Source organism: Erpetoichthys calabaricus, chromosome 3 (assembly GCF_900747795.2).
Source record: "Erpetoichthys calabaricus chromosome 3, fErpCal1.3, whole genome shotgun sequence".
In the NCBI taxonomy this organism is placed as follows: domain Eukaryota; kingdom Metazoa; phylum Chordata; class Cladistia; order Polypteriformes; family Polypteridae; genus Erpetoichthys; species Erpetoichthys calabaricus.
The window spans coordinates 10236096-10254809 of NC_041396.2; the positions used below are offsets into that span (position 1 = coordinate 10236096).

At 43.0% G+C, this 18714-nt stretch overlaps 1 protein-coding gene across 1 annotated transcript in view; it reads right to left on the reverse strand.

Moving 5' to 3' along the window:
- The window catches only part of LOC114647651 (suppressor of tumorigenicity 7 protein homolog), a 163318-nt gene that overhangs the window by 39267 nt on the left and 105337 nt on the right, over positions 1–18714 (reverse strand). The window contains exon 12 of the mRNA XM_051924430.1: positions 14279–14429. Within this exon, the coding sequence (XP_051780390.1) occupies positions 14279–14429 (151 nt within the window). The remainder of the gene's footprint in view (positions 1–14278; positions 14430–18714) is intronic.

Consider the following 18714-nt stretch of genomic DNA (forward strand, 5'->3'; position numbering starts at 1 on the left):
GGATGTGCCCTCCACTAATGCAAGCAAAATGGGTTGTGGGGTCATTCAAAATATTACAAAAAATCTAAACTTTAACTGATATAAAATTATTGAAAAGAAAAAGTACCATGTTAGCGACGCAAATGTTGAGGCAACTCAACTCAAAAAAAAGACAAAGGGGCCTGAGTTGCCTCGAAAGCCTGCATATTGTAATCTTTCTAGTTAGCCAATAAAAAGTGTCATTTTACTTGACTTCTCACTAAAACTTTTCTCAAACATATGTGAGCCACAATTTTTGGCAGCGGTGAAAAATCACAGGAGTAAAATCTGCCTGTTAGTACAGGGAAATTCACTCAAAAGAGGCCGCAGATATTCTGTAATAACTCTCGGTAGGATGAAGTAATCTGAAGGAAACAATGTGCAATGTGTTCCTCAGTATTTGGAGCTTAGAACAAGCCGGGATGCCCCTGTGTCGAAGCGATGAGACAGCCGTTGTGACCTTTAACCTCCATTTGCAACTTGTGAGTGCATACCGCCCATACCCCTTTCCCCTGACTTCTCATCAGGATGGTGGTGTACAGTATTGAGCAGCGCGTCTTCATGGTGTGAACCTATTGGGTCATCAATTCGTTTAAGCGATGTCAGAATCAACTGGATGATCATGAGTTAACGAAAGGTAACTTCCATCAAGGTGGAGCAACGTGTCACACATTGACAAGAAGCATGGCAGAAATTGAGTCCTCCTTCTGCAACAGGGTCATTTCAAAGGGGCTGTGAGGAGGAACTGACACAACCAGACTTCTTTCTCTGGGGTATGTTCAAAGGAAAAGTCTATCCGAACAAGCCTCACAACTGTGGAAGATTTGAAGGAAATCATCCAACATGAAATTGCTGCTATTTCCCCCCCGAGACGCTTGCAGGAACATGGAGCGTTGCATCGAAATGTGTCTGGCTGAAAACGGAAACCACTTCCAGCATTGCATGTAATGCAATCGATTACACATAATTCAAGGTATAGAGCGTATCTTTTTGGTTCAGATTGTTTCATCCTAACAGATGTTACATCAGAATATTTGGTGGGCCTCTTTCGAGTGAACCTCCCTGTACAAATTGTTGTATTTCTTTTGGTTTTCCAATTGGAGCTCATGCAGCTCAAGTGACTTCTATGGGCACATGGTGTCAGTAGTGGGATCTGAAAGCCTTCAAATGTAATGCAATCGATTACACATACGTCAAGGTATAGATCATATCTTTTTGGTTCAGATTGCTTCACTCTAACGGGTGTTACAACAGAATATTCAGGGCCTCTTTCGAGTGATTCTTCCTGTATATTCCAGCAGCCAAACCACATGCATTTCAGAAGAGGTCATCCACCTGAAGCTAAGCGTGTTCAGGCCAGGAGTTCCAGAGTTCGAATACTAAATTTGAGAGAAATGTGATCTGGAGTTCAAACGATGCTTCTACACTCGAACTGTGAGCAACAGATGGCGTTTCTGCAGCGAGTGTAAATGTCATCTGTTGTGTGCCCAAGTCTTGCATTACACTTGTGTGTTTTCAGTGCTTTTTTCACCTTTATTTTTGGCGTGTTTGGTTACATCTATAACCCCTATCTATTAAACATGGCATCCAAGAAGAGTGTGGAAGCAATAAAGCTTAAGAGGAAGGCTGAAGTATCGACAAATGAGGTGATAAAGGAACTTATCGCGAGATATGTTTATGGAAGGTGACTCCCCTTCCAAACCGTAACCTTCCTCTTCCTCTCCAGCATCCACAATGGGGTATCAGCACTCCTTACTAAGGTACATTAAATGCAAATTTCATATTATTATTCAGTATTTACATATTTTATTTGTTTTCATGATTTATTATTTAGGGCATTTAATTGTGTTATGTTTAGCTTAAATTATGTGTATTTTGCTGTTTAAGTTTAATCGAAATGGGTATTGGTTAGGATCTGGGAAAGGATTGATTCACTTTCAATTATTTCTAATGGGGAAAAATTGATTTGGACTTCAAAACAATTCAGAGTTCAAATGGCCTCCTAAAACAAATTAAGTTCGAAGTACGAGGCACCACTGGGAGACCATCTAGGAAACAGCTTGGGTTGCTGCTGGAAGAGGTGTTGGTGAGACCAGCAGGGGGCGCTTGTGCAGTGTTGGGAACACTGAGCTGTAAAACTGACGGCATCCTTCAGATGAGACATAAAACCGACGTCCTGACTCTCTGTGCTCATAAAAGATCCCTGGGCATCTTTCATGAAGAGCAGGGTGTATCTCGATGTCCTGGCAAAATTTGCCCTCCATGGCCTAGTCATTCTGGCCCCCTAATCATCTCCTGTCTCTAACTGGCTAACTCTCTCTCGCCACTTCACCACCTAACAGCTAATGTGTGGTGAGTGTACGGACACAAAATGGCTGCCGTTGCATCATCCAGGTGGATGCTACACTTTAGTGGTGGTTGAAGTGGGCTCCTACTCACTGTGTAAAATGCTTTGTGAAGTGAGATGAGCACTATATAAATCTACTATCTATATATAAAATCCTAAAAGTGCAACGATTTTATGTGACGATTTTGCCACGCTTTAAACTGGGCTTATTTTAAAACCTACATACAGGTGCTGGTCATAAAATTAGAATATCATGACAAAGTTGATTTATTTCAGTAATTCCATTCAAAAAGTGAAACTTGCATATTAGATTAATTCATTACACACAGACTGATGTATTTCAAATGTTTATTTCTTTTAATGTCCTCACAGGTGGCGCAGTGGTAGCGCTGCTGCTTTGCAGTAAGGTGACTGTGGAAGATTGTGGGTTCGCTTCCCGGTTTCTCCCTGTGTGAATAGTGCTTTGAGTACTGAGAAAAGCGCTATAAAAATATAATGAATTATTATTATTATTATTTATTAATGTTGAGGATTATAACTGACAACTAATAAAAGTCCCAAATTCAGTATCTCAGAAAATTAGAATATCAATTAAGACCAATGCAAAAAAACAGAGATGTTAATTGTTAGAGGGAATAATGCTGATCAAAACAATATTTTGTCATCATTTAACTCAGTTGGAATCCCAGTTAATTTTACTGAATCAGCCCGCAATCTAGGAGTTATCTTTGAGTCTAGCATGTCATTTAAAGCGCATATTACAAAGTTGTCCAAAACATGTTTCTTCCATCTTAAAAATGTTAGGAAATTAAGGCGCTTTTTAAATAAACAGGATTCCAAGAAATTAATTCATGCATTTATCTCTAATAGGATTGACTACTGTAATGCAGTGTTCACTGGATGTTCAAACTGTTCTCTATACAACCTCCAGTTGATCCAAAATGCGGCTGCAAGAATTATTACAAGAACAAGAAAATACGAACACATAACTCCAGTTCTTAAATCCTTACATTGGCTTCCGGTTAAGTTTAGGGCAGATTTCAAAATCCTCCTTTTAACATATAAAGCATTAAATGGCCAAGGTCCGGCTTACTTGTCTGAACTTATCATGACTTACAAACCTGAGCGCACATTAAGATCTCAAGATGCTGGTCTGCTTATGGTTCCAAGGATTAATAAAATAACAGCGGGAGGTCGAGCTTTTAGTTACAGGGCCCCTAAACTGTGGAGTTGTCTGCCTGCTACTATAAGAGATGCCCCTTCAGGCTCAGCTTTTAAATCCCGGCTGAAGACTCACTACTTCAGTTTAGCACACCCTGACTAGAGCTGCTGATTAACTGTACAGACTGCATCTCTGTTGTTAGTCATTAGCACTAAAACATAAGTAACATGATAGTTAGAATTGGATACTAAACCTCACCTATTCTGTTTCTCTTCTCGGTACTCAAATGTGCCACTTGGTGCCACGGCCCACCTGCCAAGTGGTTTTGCCTGCCTAAGGTAAAGTCGTCCCTGATGGATGATCGCAGGAATCGTGGGAAAGAGGAGTCCTTTCAGCGGATTGGCTGGCCCAACACTGTTTCAGCCGTGGAATGGCCAAATGGGGGAGGCAGCTTGATGGATGAGGTCTCCAGGACTCTAAAAATATCCAAATCTTATTATGGGATATAATCTATTGTTAAATTCTGCTCTGTACTTGTAATATTTTTATTTTTAAACTGTATTGAGGATTTGTTCTGTTCTGTGTATTGTATTGTATTGTATTGACCCCCTTCTTTTTGACACCCACTGCACGCCCAACCTACCTGGAAACGGGTCTCTCTTTGAACTGCCTTTCCCGATGTTTCTTCTATTTTTCCCTACTAGGTTTTTTTTTGGGAGTTTTTCCTTGTCTTCTTAGAGAGTCGAGGCTGGGGGGCTGTCAAGAGGCAGGGCCTGTTAAAGCCCATTGCGGCACTTCCTGTGTGATTTTGGGCTATACAAAAATAAATTGTATTGTATTGTATTGTATAAACTGGCCAACGAGAGAGAAGGGAGAAGAGACACGCAGGAGGTTAAAGAAAGAACAGGAGCGTTAAAAAGAGACAGAGACAGTCACAGAGAGAGAGCGCCCGTGCTGAGCTGAGTGAGGTGGGCGATTGTGTGTAAGTCTTGGGGCCGTAAGAGCCAGAGGCTGTGGAAGGGGCGCTGCTTCCGAGTGTCTGCCAAATACGCGGTGTTCCCATGAACGCCAAGGGACTGGCGGTGGGAGACATGCGCTGGTCAGTGTGGCGTCCCAGAATTGCCCAAGGCCGGACAATTTGTACCCGAGCTGGTATTTGAAGGTTGACTGCACCTGTCAGCGGGCATCCAAACAGGATAAGGAGAGGAGATGCCGGATTCGAGAAGGAAGCATTGGGGCTCATTTTTTCATAGACTGTCTTGTTTTAACCTCTGATTTTAATGGATTTATTTATTGGAACTTTTAACCTTCACCTTCAACCTGTTTTCATGGATTATTTATTTATTGACTGTTGGAGCACACTGCACCGTTTTGGACACTGTTGTTTTGTTGAATTGTTTCAATACATGCACTTTGGCATCTTTACGCACCTACCCCTTGCTTGTGTGTTTGTCCTTATCCGCTGGCTCATCCCTCGGGTACGTTATCGGCGGCAACGGGTTCAAGTGGCTCCTTGGAAAGACCAGGTAGCATGGGGCCGGCCTGCACCATCACACACGATAAGCCCCTGAGACCAGTCATATTCCAGCAGAGGAAATGTGGGTGGTACAGAGCTACAAGTACGTGGGGGTCCATATTAACAACAAACTGGACTGCTCTGAGATCACAATGGCTCTGTATAAGAGGGGCCAGAAGCAGACTGTACTGTCCTAGGAAAATCATTCAAGATTCAACATTCTTGTCACATACACAGTTATACAATTACAACAAGGTGTAGTTAATTGTGACATGAATGAAACTGTCCAGTAAAGTTAACAAATAGATTAAATTAAAAAAAGAAATTTAAAAGGACTAAGGTGATATGATATATACATATACAGTATCTCACAAAAGTGAGTACACCCCTCACATTGTTGTAAATATTTTATTATATCTTTTCATGGGACAACACTGAAGTGATATGACACTTTGACACAATGTAAAGTAGTCCGTGTACAGCTTGTATAACAGTGTGAATTTGCTGCCCCTCAAAATAACTCAACACACAGCCATTAATGTCTAAACCGCTGGCAACAAAAGTGAGTACACCGATAAGTGAAAAATGTCCAAATTGTGCCCAAAGTGTCAATATTTTGTGTGGCCACCATTATTTTCCAGCACTGCCTTAACTCTCTTGGGTATGGAGTTCACTAGAGCTTCACAGGTCGCCACTGGAATCCTCTTCCACTCCTCCATGACGACATCATGGAGCTGGTGGATGTTAGAGTCCTTGCGCTCCTCCACCTTCCGTTTTGAGGATGCCCCACAGATGCTCAATAGGGTTTAGGCCTGGAGACATGCTTGGCCAGTCCAGCACCATTACCCTCAGTTTCTTTAGCAAGGCAGTGGTCGTCTTGGAGGTGTGTTTGGGGTCGTTATCATGTTCAGTTTCTGAAGGGAGGTGATCATGCACTACTTCAGTATGTCACAGTACATGTTGGCATTCATGGTGCCCTCAATGAACTGCAGCTCCCCAGTGCCAGCAGCACTCATGCAGCCCCAAACCATGACGCTCCCACCACCATGCTTGACTGTAGGCAAGACACACTTGTCTTTGTACTCCTCACCTGGTTGCCACCACACACGCTTGACACCATCTGAACCAAATAAGTTTATCTTGGTCTCATCAGACCACAGGACTTGGTTCCAGTAAATCCATGTCCTTAGTCTGCTTGTCTTCAGCAAACTTTTTGCGGGCTTTCTTGTGTATCATCTTCTGGGACGACACCCGTGCGGATGAATTTGATGCAGTGTGCGGCGGATGGTCTGAGCACTGACAGGCTGACCTCTGCAGCAATACTAGCAGCACTCGTACGTCTATTTTCAAAAGACAACCTCTTAATATGACACTGAGCACGTACTCTCATCTTCTTTGGTCGACCATGGGGAGGCCTGTTCTGAGTGGAACCTGTCCTGTTAAACCGCTGTATGGTCTTGGCCACCATGCTGCAGCTCAGTTTCAGGGTGTTGGCAATCTTCTTATAGCCGAGGCCATCTTTATGTAGAGCAACATTTCTGTTTTTGATCCCCAGAGAGTTCTTTGCCATGAGGTGCCATGTTGAACTTCCAGTGACCAGTATGAAAGAGTGTGAGAGTGAGAACACCAAATTTAACACACCTGAGACCTTGTAATACTAACGAGTCACATGACACTGGGGAGGGAAAATGGCTAATTGGGCACAATTTTGACATTTTTCACTTAGGGGTGTACTCACTGTTGTTGCCAGTGGTTGTCCCATGAAAAGATATAATAAAATATTTACAAAAATGTGAAGGGTGTACTCACTTTTGTGAGATATTATATTATATATATATATTGTGATGGACGACCGGCCACAGACTCCGGTCGCCACCCCTAGGCCACTAGGAGGAGCCCTCCGGACAGCATGATGGTGCTCCGAGTTCCAGTAGGGCCTCATGGACTTTGTAGTTTATATACACAGCCCTGCTGGATACCTTGGGGACCACCGGGAGTCGCTGTAAGGGGGCTAGTGGGCTCTTGCGTGCCCTATAACCCGGGAGTGCGTCACAGTCACCTGACCGGAAGAAACGACGTACTCCCGGGGTGAAGAAGAGGACCCATTTCCGGGTCAGAGGATATAAAAGGACTATGGGAAAGCCCAGACACTGAGCTGAGCTGGGAGGTAGGAGGGCGAAGTGTCTGGGAGTGGAGGATTGTATTGTTTTAGAGAGAATTATAGTGTATATGAGAGTGGTGTGGAGAGTGCTTGGTGCACTGTGTAATAATAAAAGAAAGAATATTTATACTTTCATCCGGTGTTCAGAGTGGTACCTGAGGGTTCAAGAGGTGGACGAATACTCGATCTGTTACAATATATATATATATATATATATATATATATAGAGTACTGTGCAAAAGTTTTAGGCAGGTGTGAAAAAATGCTGTAAACAAAGAATGCTTTCAAAAATACAGTAGAAGTGTTAATCATTTATTTTCAATCAATCAACAAAATGCAGTAAATCAATATTTGGTGTGACCACCCTTAGCCTTCAAAACAGCATCAATTCTTCTAGGTACATTTGCACACAGTTTTTGAATGAACTCGGCTGGTAGGTTGTTCCAAACATCTTGGAAAACTAACCCCAGATCTTCTGTGGATGTTGGCTTCCTCACATCCTTCTGTCTCTTCATGTAATCCCAGACACACTCGATGATGTTGAGATCAGGGCTCTGTGGGGGCCATACCATCACTTCCAGGACTTCTTGTTCTTCTTTACTCTGAAGATAGTTCTTAATGACTTTGGCTGTATGTTTGGGGTCGGTGTCCTGCTGCAGAATAAATTTGGGGCCAATCATACGCCTCCCTGATGGTATTGCATGATGGATAAGTATCTGCCTGTATTTCTCAGCATTGAGAACACCATTAATCCTGACCAAATCTCCAACTCCATTTGCAGAAATGCAGCCCCAAACGTTCAAGGAATCTCCACCATGCTTCACTGTTGCCTGCAGACACTCATTATTGTACTGCTCTCCAGCCCTTCGACGAACAAACTGCCTTCTGCTACAGCCAAATGTTTCAAATTTTGACTCATCAGTCCAGAGCACCTGCTGCCATTTTTCTGCACCCCAGTTCCTATGTTTTCGTGCATACTTGAGTCGCTTGGCCTTGTTTCCACGTCGGAGGTATGGCTTCCATGAAGACCACTTCTGGCCAGACTTCTCCGGACAGTAGATGGGTGTACCTGGGTCCCACTGGTTTCTGCCAGTTCTGAGCTGATGGCACTGCTGGACATCTTCCGATTTCGAAGGGTAATAAGCTTGATGTGTCTCATCTGCTGCACTAAGTTTCTTTGGCCGACCACTGCGTCTACGATCCTCAAGGTTGCCCGTTTCTTTGTGCTTCTTCAAAAGAGCTTGAACAGCACACCTTGAAACCCCAGTCTGCTTTGAAATCTTTGTCTGGGAGAGACCTTGCTGATGCAGTAGAACTACCTTGTGTCTTGTTGCTGTGCTTAGTCTTACCATGACATGACACTGTCTTCCACAACCTCACCTTGGTAGCAGAGTTTGGCTGTTCCTCACCCAGTTTTAAGCTGTTTCTGTTTCAGTTAATGACTGTGTTTCAACCTACATGTGACATTGATGATCATTAGCACCTGTTTGGTAGAATTGGTTGATCAGACACCTGACTAGAATCCTACAAAATCCCTGACTTTGTGCAAGTGGACCTATAAGAATTGATGCTGGTTTGAAGGCAAAAGGTAGTAACACCAAATATTGATTTGATTTAGATTTTTCTTTTGTTCGCTCACTTTGCCTTTTGTAAATTGATAACAATAAACAATCATTATTTATATTTCTGAAAGCATTCTTTGTTTACAGCATTTTTAACACCTGCCTAAAACTTTTGCACAGTACTGTGTGTATATAAAGTATATATCCAAATAAATATTACAATTCTAAACAAGATCTACACAATGTACAAATGTAATACAATGGAATATCTATGTACCGTGAAGTCTAGTGTTATAGTTTGCTGGTTCACGTAAGTAAGATTTAAATGACATGGCAGCAGATGAGACACAGCGAGGTAGAGAAATCAGTTTGTGTTAAAACAAACAGTTGTAAGATATTGTGGTGGCACGTCCAGGTTAAGAAGTCTTATGGCCTGTGGATAGGAGCTCTGCCTGAGCCTCGTTGTTCTGGCCATAACACTCCTAAAATATTTGCCTGATTTCAGTAAGTCGAACAGATAGTTACTGGGGTGAGAGGAGTCTCTAGATGATCTGGTCCCTGCATCTCCTGATATAAACATACTGCAGAGATGGTGCAGCCGGATCACTCGCTGCAGTTCAGCGGTCCCCAACTCTGGTCCTGGAGGGCCACAGTGGCTACAGGTTTTCATTCTAACCCTTTTCCCAGTGACCTGTTTTCGCTACTAAGGGGGAAGCAGAACTTTTTCCGTCCCCAACTGGAAGAAATAGATGTGGTGGATGCCTGGTTTCAACAGGATGGAGCGACAGTTCATACAGCCTGCGCGAAGATCCATGCAAGTTTTCCAGGGAAGCTGATCTCCTCCCTGCGCACCAATGTCGGGTGGCTTTCACATTCTCCTGATCTCACTCCGTGCGATTTCTATCTCAAGTCGAAGGTCTACACACACACACCGACCTCAAAGCTTTCAACGACGCTACTCACCATGAAATCGCCGTTATTCCGCCTTGAATTGGCCGAACGAGTCATGCGAGCGTTCAGAAATCGTCTCGAAGAGTGTATCGCTAATGATGGCCACCACCTTGAAGACATCATTTTTTAAACGCAGTGAAAAAAATCTATTTTGTATACCATTTCTTGTGTCGTAATGAAAGTTATTTTATCTTGTAGAGTTTTTGTAGAATAAACATTTGGAATGTGCTTCTTCTTTTTGGCTCACCCTGTATAAATAAAAGTGTGTTATCATGTCAGTCTCGTTGTTTAATAGACACAGCTCGTACTACACTGCCTGGCCAAAAAAAAAGTCGCCACCTGGATTTAACTAAGCAAATAGGTACGAGCCTCCTATTGGATAATTACAGCATGGGCAATTATCTGTCAGCTGGCAACAAGTTATTTAACCCCAACTGGTGCAATGAGTTGCTTCTCATTTCTTAAACAACCATGTTGAAAGACACATCTCGTGTTCATGGAAAAGAAGTTAGTCTGTTTGAGAAGGGTCAAATCATTGGCATGCATCAAGCAGAGAAAACATCTAAGGAGATTGCAGAAACTACTAAAATTGGGTTAAGAACTGTCCAACACATTATTAAAAACTGGAAGGATAGTGGGGACCCATCGTCTTCGAGGAAGAAATGTGGCCGGAAAAAAATCCTGAATGATCGTGACACTCACTTAAACGTTTGGTGAAATCAAATCGAAGAAAAACAACAGTAGAACTCAGGTCTATGTTTAATAGTGAAAGTAAGAGCATTTCCACATGCACAATGTGAAGGGAACTCAAGGGATTGGGACTGAACAGCTGTGTAGCCGTAAGAAAAGCACTAATCAGTGAGACAAACCGGAAGAAAAGACTTCAATTTGCTAGGGAGCATAAAGATTGGACTCTGGAGCAATGGAAGAAGGTCATGTGGTCTGATGAGTCCAGATTTACCCTGTTCCAGAGTGATGGGCGCATCAGGGTAAGAAGAGAGGCAGATGAAGTGATGCACCCATCATGCCAAGATCTTGGTGAAAAATTAATGCAACACTGGATGGAACTAAATCTTGTGACATTGCAGAAGCTTATCGAAACAATGCCAAAGCGAATGCGTGCCATAATCAAAGCTAAAGGCGGTCCAACGAAATATTAGTGTGACCTTTTTTTTTTGGTGGCGACTGTTTTTTTGGCCAGGCAGTGTATCTTATACTGTACCTTGAAATGACATCGGTGTATTTCATGTTTTTGCTTTGCTACAGTATACAGATGGATTTCCACTCATGGATCAATAAAGTATACCTAATATAATCTAAAGAGAGGTTGTCTGGTCACACATTATCTATTCATCTATCTATTATTTTTTTCAAAAACGATTTCAATTGAATAACTCTGTATTGAGGGAAAAAAAACAAAGGCAGTCAAACAGATTTCCTCGGACCCTTGTCATGGTTTTTCACCCTCTTATAGATTCTTCTGTTTTAAGAATCCACTTAGCCTACGTGCCCAGTTCAAGTACCTTCTATAAGGAAAAATGGGAATGTGGTCAGGAGCAGAGCGGAACCTTTTGCAGAAGTGGGAAAAAGCGCATTGAAACAGGATGGAATTTTGTCAGGAGCAGCCGGGAGCGGGATGAAACTATGCTGGGAGCGGTCAAGAGCAGGACTGAACAATCAGTAATGTGCAGACCTCTACCTCAGGGTTAGGGGCTGCCCATCCCTGCAGTAAGTCGTTACACTGTAAAATAAACAGAATTGTGTTTAGGCCTCTGCTTACGGAGTTTTCCAGTGTTCTTCCATTTCGGGACTCTTGCATTCAATTGTATCCAGTGTCTCTCTCACACGCACAGACACACACGCGCATGGGAGGCAGCTAAAAGGCTCAAAAGAAGGTAATTCCATGCCAGACCAGGGGGTGGCAGAGTTCACCGATCCTTTCTCTTTTATCCCTGCAGATCCGCCATGGGAAGTTCCACCTGGATTTGATGATGTCACTTCCAGTCCGATGATGTCACTTCCGGGTCCTCTCCAGATGGCGTCATTTCCCCTGATTTGCTGTTATCTCAGTTCTGTTTTGGACTCGTATCTATTCTTTAATTTTGCCTTTTTTTTTTCAGCCAAACTTCAAGTATACAGGATGGCTGCCCCACAACTTTTTGTTGTGCCAAGGCGTGTCATTTCACCACCAGTTTATATGGGTAGAATATAAGAAACATGACAAACGGTAGGAGACCACTAAATCCATTAAGCTCAACTGTTTAGCTAACAGCTAAGCAGAACCAAACTTCTGCTCCATTATTCCTAGCTGTTGTTTTCAGGTGTAAGGGCCTGCTTTGAAAACTGAAATTAAAGTAAAGGTCTTGAACCCTGCAAGACAGAGCAGGCTCTGAGAGACTGCTTTGGAACTACGGACTGGGATATCCTGCAGGGATCATATAGTGAGAACATTGAGGAGGTTGTTGACTGCACTACTAACTACATCAACTTCTGTATGGACATTGTAGTTCCAGTAAGAACAGTACACTGCTATGCTAACAACAAGCCATGGATTACAAGTGACATCAAGGGCCTTTTGAACCAGAGGAAAAGGGCTTTTAAAGGTGGTGATCAGCATGAGCTCAAGCGAGTCCAGCTCAGGGCGGCAAAGGAGCAGTACAGGAGAAAACTGGAGCAGAAGTTGCAGAATAACAGCATGAAGGAAGTGTGGGATGGGATGAAGATCATCACTGGCTGCAGCTCGAGGTGGGGTGCCACCATCGAGAGAGACGTGGAGAGAGCAAACCTGATGAACAACTTCTTTAACAGGTTTGACCACCCTAACCTACTCTCACTCTCACTCGGAGTACTGCACCCTCCACCCATCCTTCTTCTGATACCAGCATAGGAGGGAGTATCCCCCCACCCACAATTACAGCAGCCCACGTAAGCAGAGAGCTGAGGAGACTTTGTGCCAGCAAAGCAGTGGGTCCAGATGGGGTATCGCCACGACTACTGAAGGCCTGTGCGTTGGAGCTGGAGAGTCCTCAACAGCGCATCTTCAACCTGAGCCTGGAATAGGGGAGAGTCCCGAGGCTTTGGAAAACATCTTGCATCACCCCAGTCCCAAAGGCATCACGTCCTAGTGAGCTGAATGACCTGTCACCCTGACGTCTCATGTGATGAAGACCATAGAGCAGCTGCTGTTTCACCACCTGAGGCCACAGATCCGCCACGCCCTCAACCCTCTGCAGTTCGCATACCAGGAGAAGGTGGGAGCGGAGGATGCCATCATCTACATGCTACATCGATCCTTCTCCCACTTGGACAGAGGCAGTGGTGCTGTAAGAATTATGTTTCTGGACTTCTCTAGCGCCTTCAACACCATCCAACCTCTGCTCCTTAGGGACAAGCTGACAGAGATGGGAGTAGATTCATACCTGGTGGCATGGATCGTGGACTATCTTACAGACAGACCTCAGTATGTGCGTCTTGGGAACTGCAGGTATGACATTGTGGTCAGCAGCACAGGATAGCCACAGGGGACTGTACTTTCTCCGGTCCTGTTCAGCCTATATACATCAGATTTCCAATACAACTCGGAGTCCTGCCACATGCAAAAGTTCACTGACGACATTGCTATCGTGGGCTGCATCAGGAGTGGGCAGGAGGAGGAGTATAGGAACCTAATCAAGGACTTTGTTAAATGGTACGTGATCATCAGAGGTGACTGTGTGCAGAGGGTGCAGACCTATAAATACCTGGGAGTGCAGCTGGATGATAAACTGGACTGGACTGCCAATACTGATGCTCTGTGCAAGAGAGGACAGAGCCGACTATACTTCCTTAGAAAGCTGGCGCCCTTCAACATCTGCAGTAAGATGCTGCAGATGTTCTATCAGACGGTTGTAGTGAGCGCCTTGTTCTATGCGGTGGTGTGCTGGGGGGGCAGCATAAAGAAGAGGGACACCTCACGCCTGGACAAACTGGTGAGGGAAGCAGGCTCTATTGTATGCACAGAGCTGGACAGTTTGACATCTGTGGCAGAGCGACGGGCGCTGAGCAGACTCCTGTCAATCATAGAGAATCCACTGAACAGGATCATCTCCAGACAGAGGAGCAGCTTCAGTGACAGACTGCTGTCACCGTCCTGCTCCACTGACAGACTAAGGAAATCATTCCTTCCCCACACTATGCAACTCTTCAATTCCACCTGGGTGGTAAATGTTAACATTATACAAAGTTATTGTCTGTTTTTACCTGCATTTTTATCACTCTTTAATTTAATATTGTTCTTTATCAGTATGCTGCTGCTGGAGTATGTGAATTTCCCCTTGGGATTAATAAAGTATCTATCTAACTATCTAGGACACTCAGTCAAGAGCATCAAGGGGGTGCTGAGAGGCAGGGTCTTGGGCAGACGGTAAGTCAGTTTAGGGGTTTGGGGCCTTGAGAAAAGTACAGAGAATAAGAATATGACAACACAAAACGTTAAGCGCAGCTGTGCGAGGCTCAATTGAATGTGGTGCTCCTCAGCAAAGAACCCCACCAGATCCCAGACGTAAAAACACACAGTACTTACTGCCTTCCCAGGTGCAGTGCAGGAGGTTCAAAGCCCCTTCGACTCTTTTCCAGTGCTGCAAGTGGAAGAAGGAGTACGCCACAGCCTCACTGTCCCCCCGCTTCAGAATGTGTTCTGGGGGTAGTATTAAACTTTTCATTTCTAATAAATACTGCAAAGGAAAAGAATATTCACATAAGTAGGTGTCAAGAGTCAGCCACAGTGGTCTGAACATTAATTGAAACTCCCTGTACTGACAGGGAAGGGTTTTTAGTTTTGAGAGAGTCCAGAGGCCTATAAGCTAAACCAATTTAGTGGAACAAATAAAAAAAAAAGCAACTCCTTTACACAGCACTCCCGTCCTTTCAACCCCAACACCGCAATGCAGGATATTGTCACCATGAGGAAATGGAAAATGAAACACACTTTGCTCATATCACAGAAATCAACATAATTTGTAGGACCCTATCAAAAATTACAGTTTGGCTATTGTAAATGTGGAGTTTGGATGGTGTGATCTACGGTTTGTCAGAGAGAAAGGAAATTAATTAGATAGATTAGACAGACAGACAGACAGACATGAAAGGCACTATATGATAGATAAGATAGATATGTGAAAGGTACTATAATAGATAGATAGATAGATAGATAGATAGATAGATAGATAGATAGATAGATAGATAGATAGATAGATAGATAGATAGATAGATAGATAGATAGATAGATAGATAGATAGATAGATAGATAGATAGATAGATACTTTATTAATCCCAAGGGGAGATTCACATAGATTCATTCACACAATGAGATTCTGTATGTGTTGCTATAGTGCCTTCTTTAACTTTCGTCCAGATGTTTGCAATCATTTCAATAGCTTCTTTCACGTTAATTTTAATCTCCTCCGGTCTACAAGTTATGCTGATGACGATTTTTCTCAGCATTTCCTTGTGATGATACACTTTCAGGGTGCGAATGATGCCCAAACCCAATGGCTGAAGCACTGCCGTGCAATTGGGTGGGAGGAATTCATTGCAAACACTATTTAAATGTAGAAGTATGTTGTGGGCAGCACAGTTATCAATCAGAATCCGAATCATCCTTTTCTTCTTTTCCATACGGTGATGTTTCTGAACTCTTTTGGGATCCTCCCCTCTAACGGGACGACATGCCGAAGTGCGTCCCGAAGCGCAATTGCTGCGTCTGTGGAAGATTGTTTGTCCGTTGCCGGGGAAGGGCAATAGCAGGCTCACTGCGCTGCAGGGAAGCACCACAGAAGCGAATCCTAAAAGATTGCGGGCACGCTATAAGTCCCTGTCTTACACCCCAAACACTGGGCTTAAAGTCAATGTCAATTTATTTATATAGCACATTTAAAACAACATAGGAATGCTGTGGCAAAAGTGCTTTACAAAAAAAAGAAGAAAAAACATACAATTAACATAAATAACATAAATAGAAATAAAATAAATAGAAGAAAGATTACATAATCACAATGAGGAAACCATCAGCATTACTGAAGGTCACGGAAAGCCAGTGAATAGAAATGAGTCTTTAATCTCATTTTGAATTGTAGACGACTCCTTTATGTGATGAGGTAAAGAGTTCCACAGGCGAGGCTGCCAAAGCCCTGTCTGTCCCCCTTAGTTTTACACTTGGTACGAGGGACAACAAGAGACAACTAACTAGAAGATCTAAGCACTCTGGATGGCTGGTGTAAAACACACAATTCAGATAGATAGGCAGGAGCAAGCCCATGTAAAGATTTAAAAACTAGCAACAAGATTTTAAAATCAATTTGAAAACTGACAGGCAGCCAGTGTAAAGAAGCTAATATTGGAGAAACAGAATCAGACTTTCTTGCCCCAACCAGAAAGTGTGCGGCAGCATTCTGGACCAGCTGTAACCTGCGTATCAGGGATTTGCTCATCCCAGAATACAGCGAGTTGCAGTAATCAAGGTGACAAAAGATAAAAGCAGGAGTAGCTTTCTCAAGATCCCTAGAAGATAAAAAAAAAGGCCTGATCTTAACTAAAAGACGAAGCTGGAAAAAGCAACTCTTGACTACACAATTAATCTGTTTCTCAAAAGAGAGGTTACTGTCAAAGATAACACCAAGATTGTGGACTTGAGGTTTGCAAAAGACAGAGAAAGAGTCGAGAAGTCCAAGACCAATTTGGGCTTTAGCTGATGGACTCACTATAAGCACCTCCATTTTATTTTGATTCAGATCAAGAAAATTATTAGCCATCCAGGAAAGACAGTTGTGCAGTTGATTTGTTGCAGAGTTGCAGATGGGAATATAAACCTGTGTATCATCAGCATAGCTCCAATAGGGTGAAGGTATATAGAGAATAAGATAGGACCCAAAATGGATCCTTGAGGAGCACCACATTTAAGAGGAGCAGTAGACGAAAAAGAGGAATTTAAAGTCACTGAAAAGTGTCTACCAGTTAGATATGACCTGAACCAGTTAAGAGCAGCCCCTTTAAGCCCAACAAGATGTTCAAGCCGCAACAGCAATATCTCATGGTCAATAGTGTCAAAGGCAGCGGTCAGGTCCAGGAGGACAAGGACCGCAGCTCCACCTGAGTCAGTAATAATAGAGATGTCATTGAATTCTTTCAGGAGGGCTGTCTCAACACCATGATAACGCCTAAAGCCAGATTGGTAGATCTCAAAGAAATTATTGGAGTTAAGGTGATCAACCAATTGATTATATTTCTAATATTTTAGCCAGAAATGGCAATTGGGAAATCGGGCGAAAATTGGTTAAAACTCCAGGATCTAATAGTCTCAGTACTTTAGCAAAACCAGCTTTATTCAGTTTGAAACAGGAACAGCACGGTTATTTATTGTAGCGTGATCTGCCACTCTCCTATAAACAGACACAGCAGTCAGGCAGGGTTGTGACCAGGTTAGTGGCCAAGTAATACTGTGCCCTGCATTTGCAATGTTCCTTGCATCACCCATCGAGATCTTTTCTGTTTGCTTCGTCGCCGAGCTACGCACAGCTGTGAGCCCGCTGTTGCCCTGGCAACAAATAAACAGTCTTCCAGACACGGTGATCATACTTTGGGACGCTCTTCGGCGTGTTGTCCAGTTGTGGGAGGTCCCAAGAGAGTTTACAAACCTCACATTTTCTTGAATAAGTGCCGCATTAATAGGAATGTTTCTTGAACGAGCATCATTGAACCACAAAAAAACGGCTTTTTCAACGTCTTCAAATGCAGCAGTTCGCATACGTTTGCAACCCGAGATTTTTCTTCTCTTTCAAGAGAGTTGGCAGTGTCGATGGCGAAAATCCGAATTCACTAGCAACGTCTTTTCTCTTTTTGCTGCAATCGAGAGCTGCAAAAATGTAAAGTGTTTTTTTTTCACTAATATGAACTGTTATCGTTTTTTCTTGTCTGCCGTTTCTATAGGAGGGTGACAGAGAGTTCTATTCCAATGGAAGTTTTTCAAATGTTGACGAACAATAAGCAAAAGGTATCACTGAAAAACAACGAAAACAAACACAGCAAAGAAACAGTTCGAGGAAAGAGACAAATTTACAATGCTTGTGTTCGGAGATCATTGTGCACAACTGCTCTGCGGATGATCCATTCAGGCATTTCAAGGTCTTTTGGGCACTTTGTTGTAATGAAAGTATCTGCTGAATGTATTTCGTAGTAACAAGATTTCTATAGACTCATGTCATATGGAGAAACTGTCGGGACCATAAAAATACTTTGTTGTAATGAAAAGTTTGTTGTAAAGATATTCATTGCAACAGAATTTTACCTGTATTTGGAAGGAAAGTGAAGAGAAAAAAGTGAAGGACTGAGAATTACTCCTCCATTTTAGCCTTCAAATCATTTGGATGATATCCTTAGAAAGGGGAAGAAAATCGAAGATTTGGGAATGACCTGACATGGCAGAGTTAAAGCACTAACAAGCCATGAAATTAAATTATTGGCAAGAATTGCGTTCTAATTAAGCAGCCGGGTTAGAATAAAAATCTGCAGCCACTGCGGCCCTCCAGGACTGTGATTGAGGACCCCCTGTTCTAGAGGAACCCTCAAAAGAATTTTTGATGATATCTCGAGAATTCTAGTCTGATGAATCCAAGATCAAACTGTTTGGCTATAATGACCATCGTTATTTTTGGAGCAAAAAGTGTGAGTCTTGCAAGCCAAAAAATAACATCCCAACTATCAAGCATGGGGGTGAGAGCGGGGCTTTGCTTCACAAAATAGATGGCATCACGGAGAAGGAAGTAATGGAGATATACTGTAGCAACACCTCAAGAGCTCAGCAAGGAAGATGAAGTTCAGTCACAAATGGGTCTTCCAAATGGATAAGGACCCCAAGCAGACCTCCAAAGTTGTGGCAGAATGGCTTAAGGACAAAAAGGTCAAGGTACTGGAGTGGCCATCACAAAGCCCTGAGTAAGGAGGCCTACAAACCTATCCCAGTTA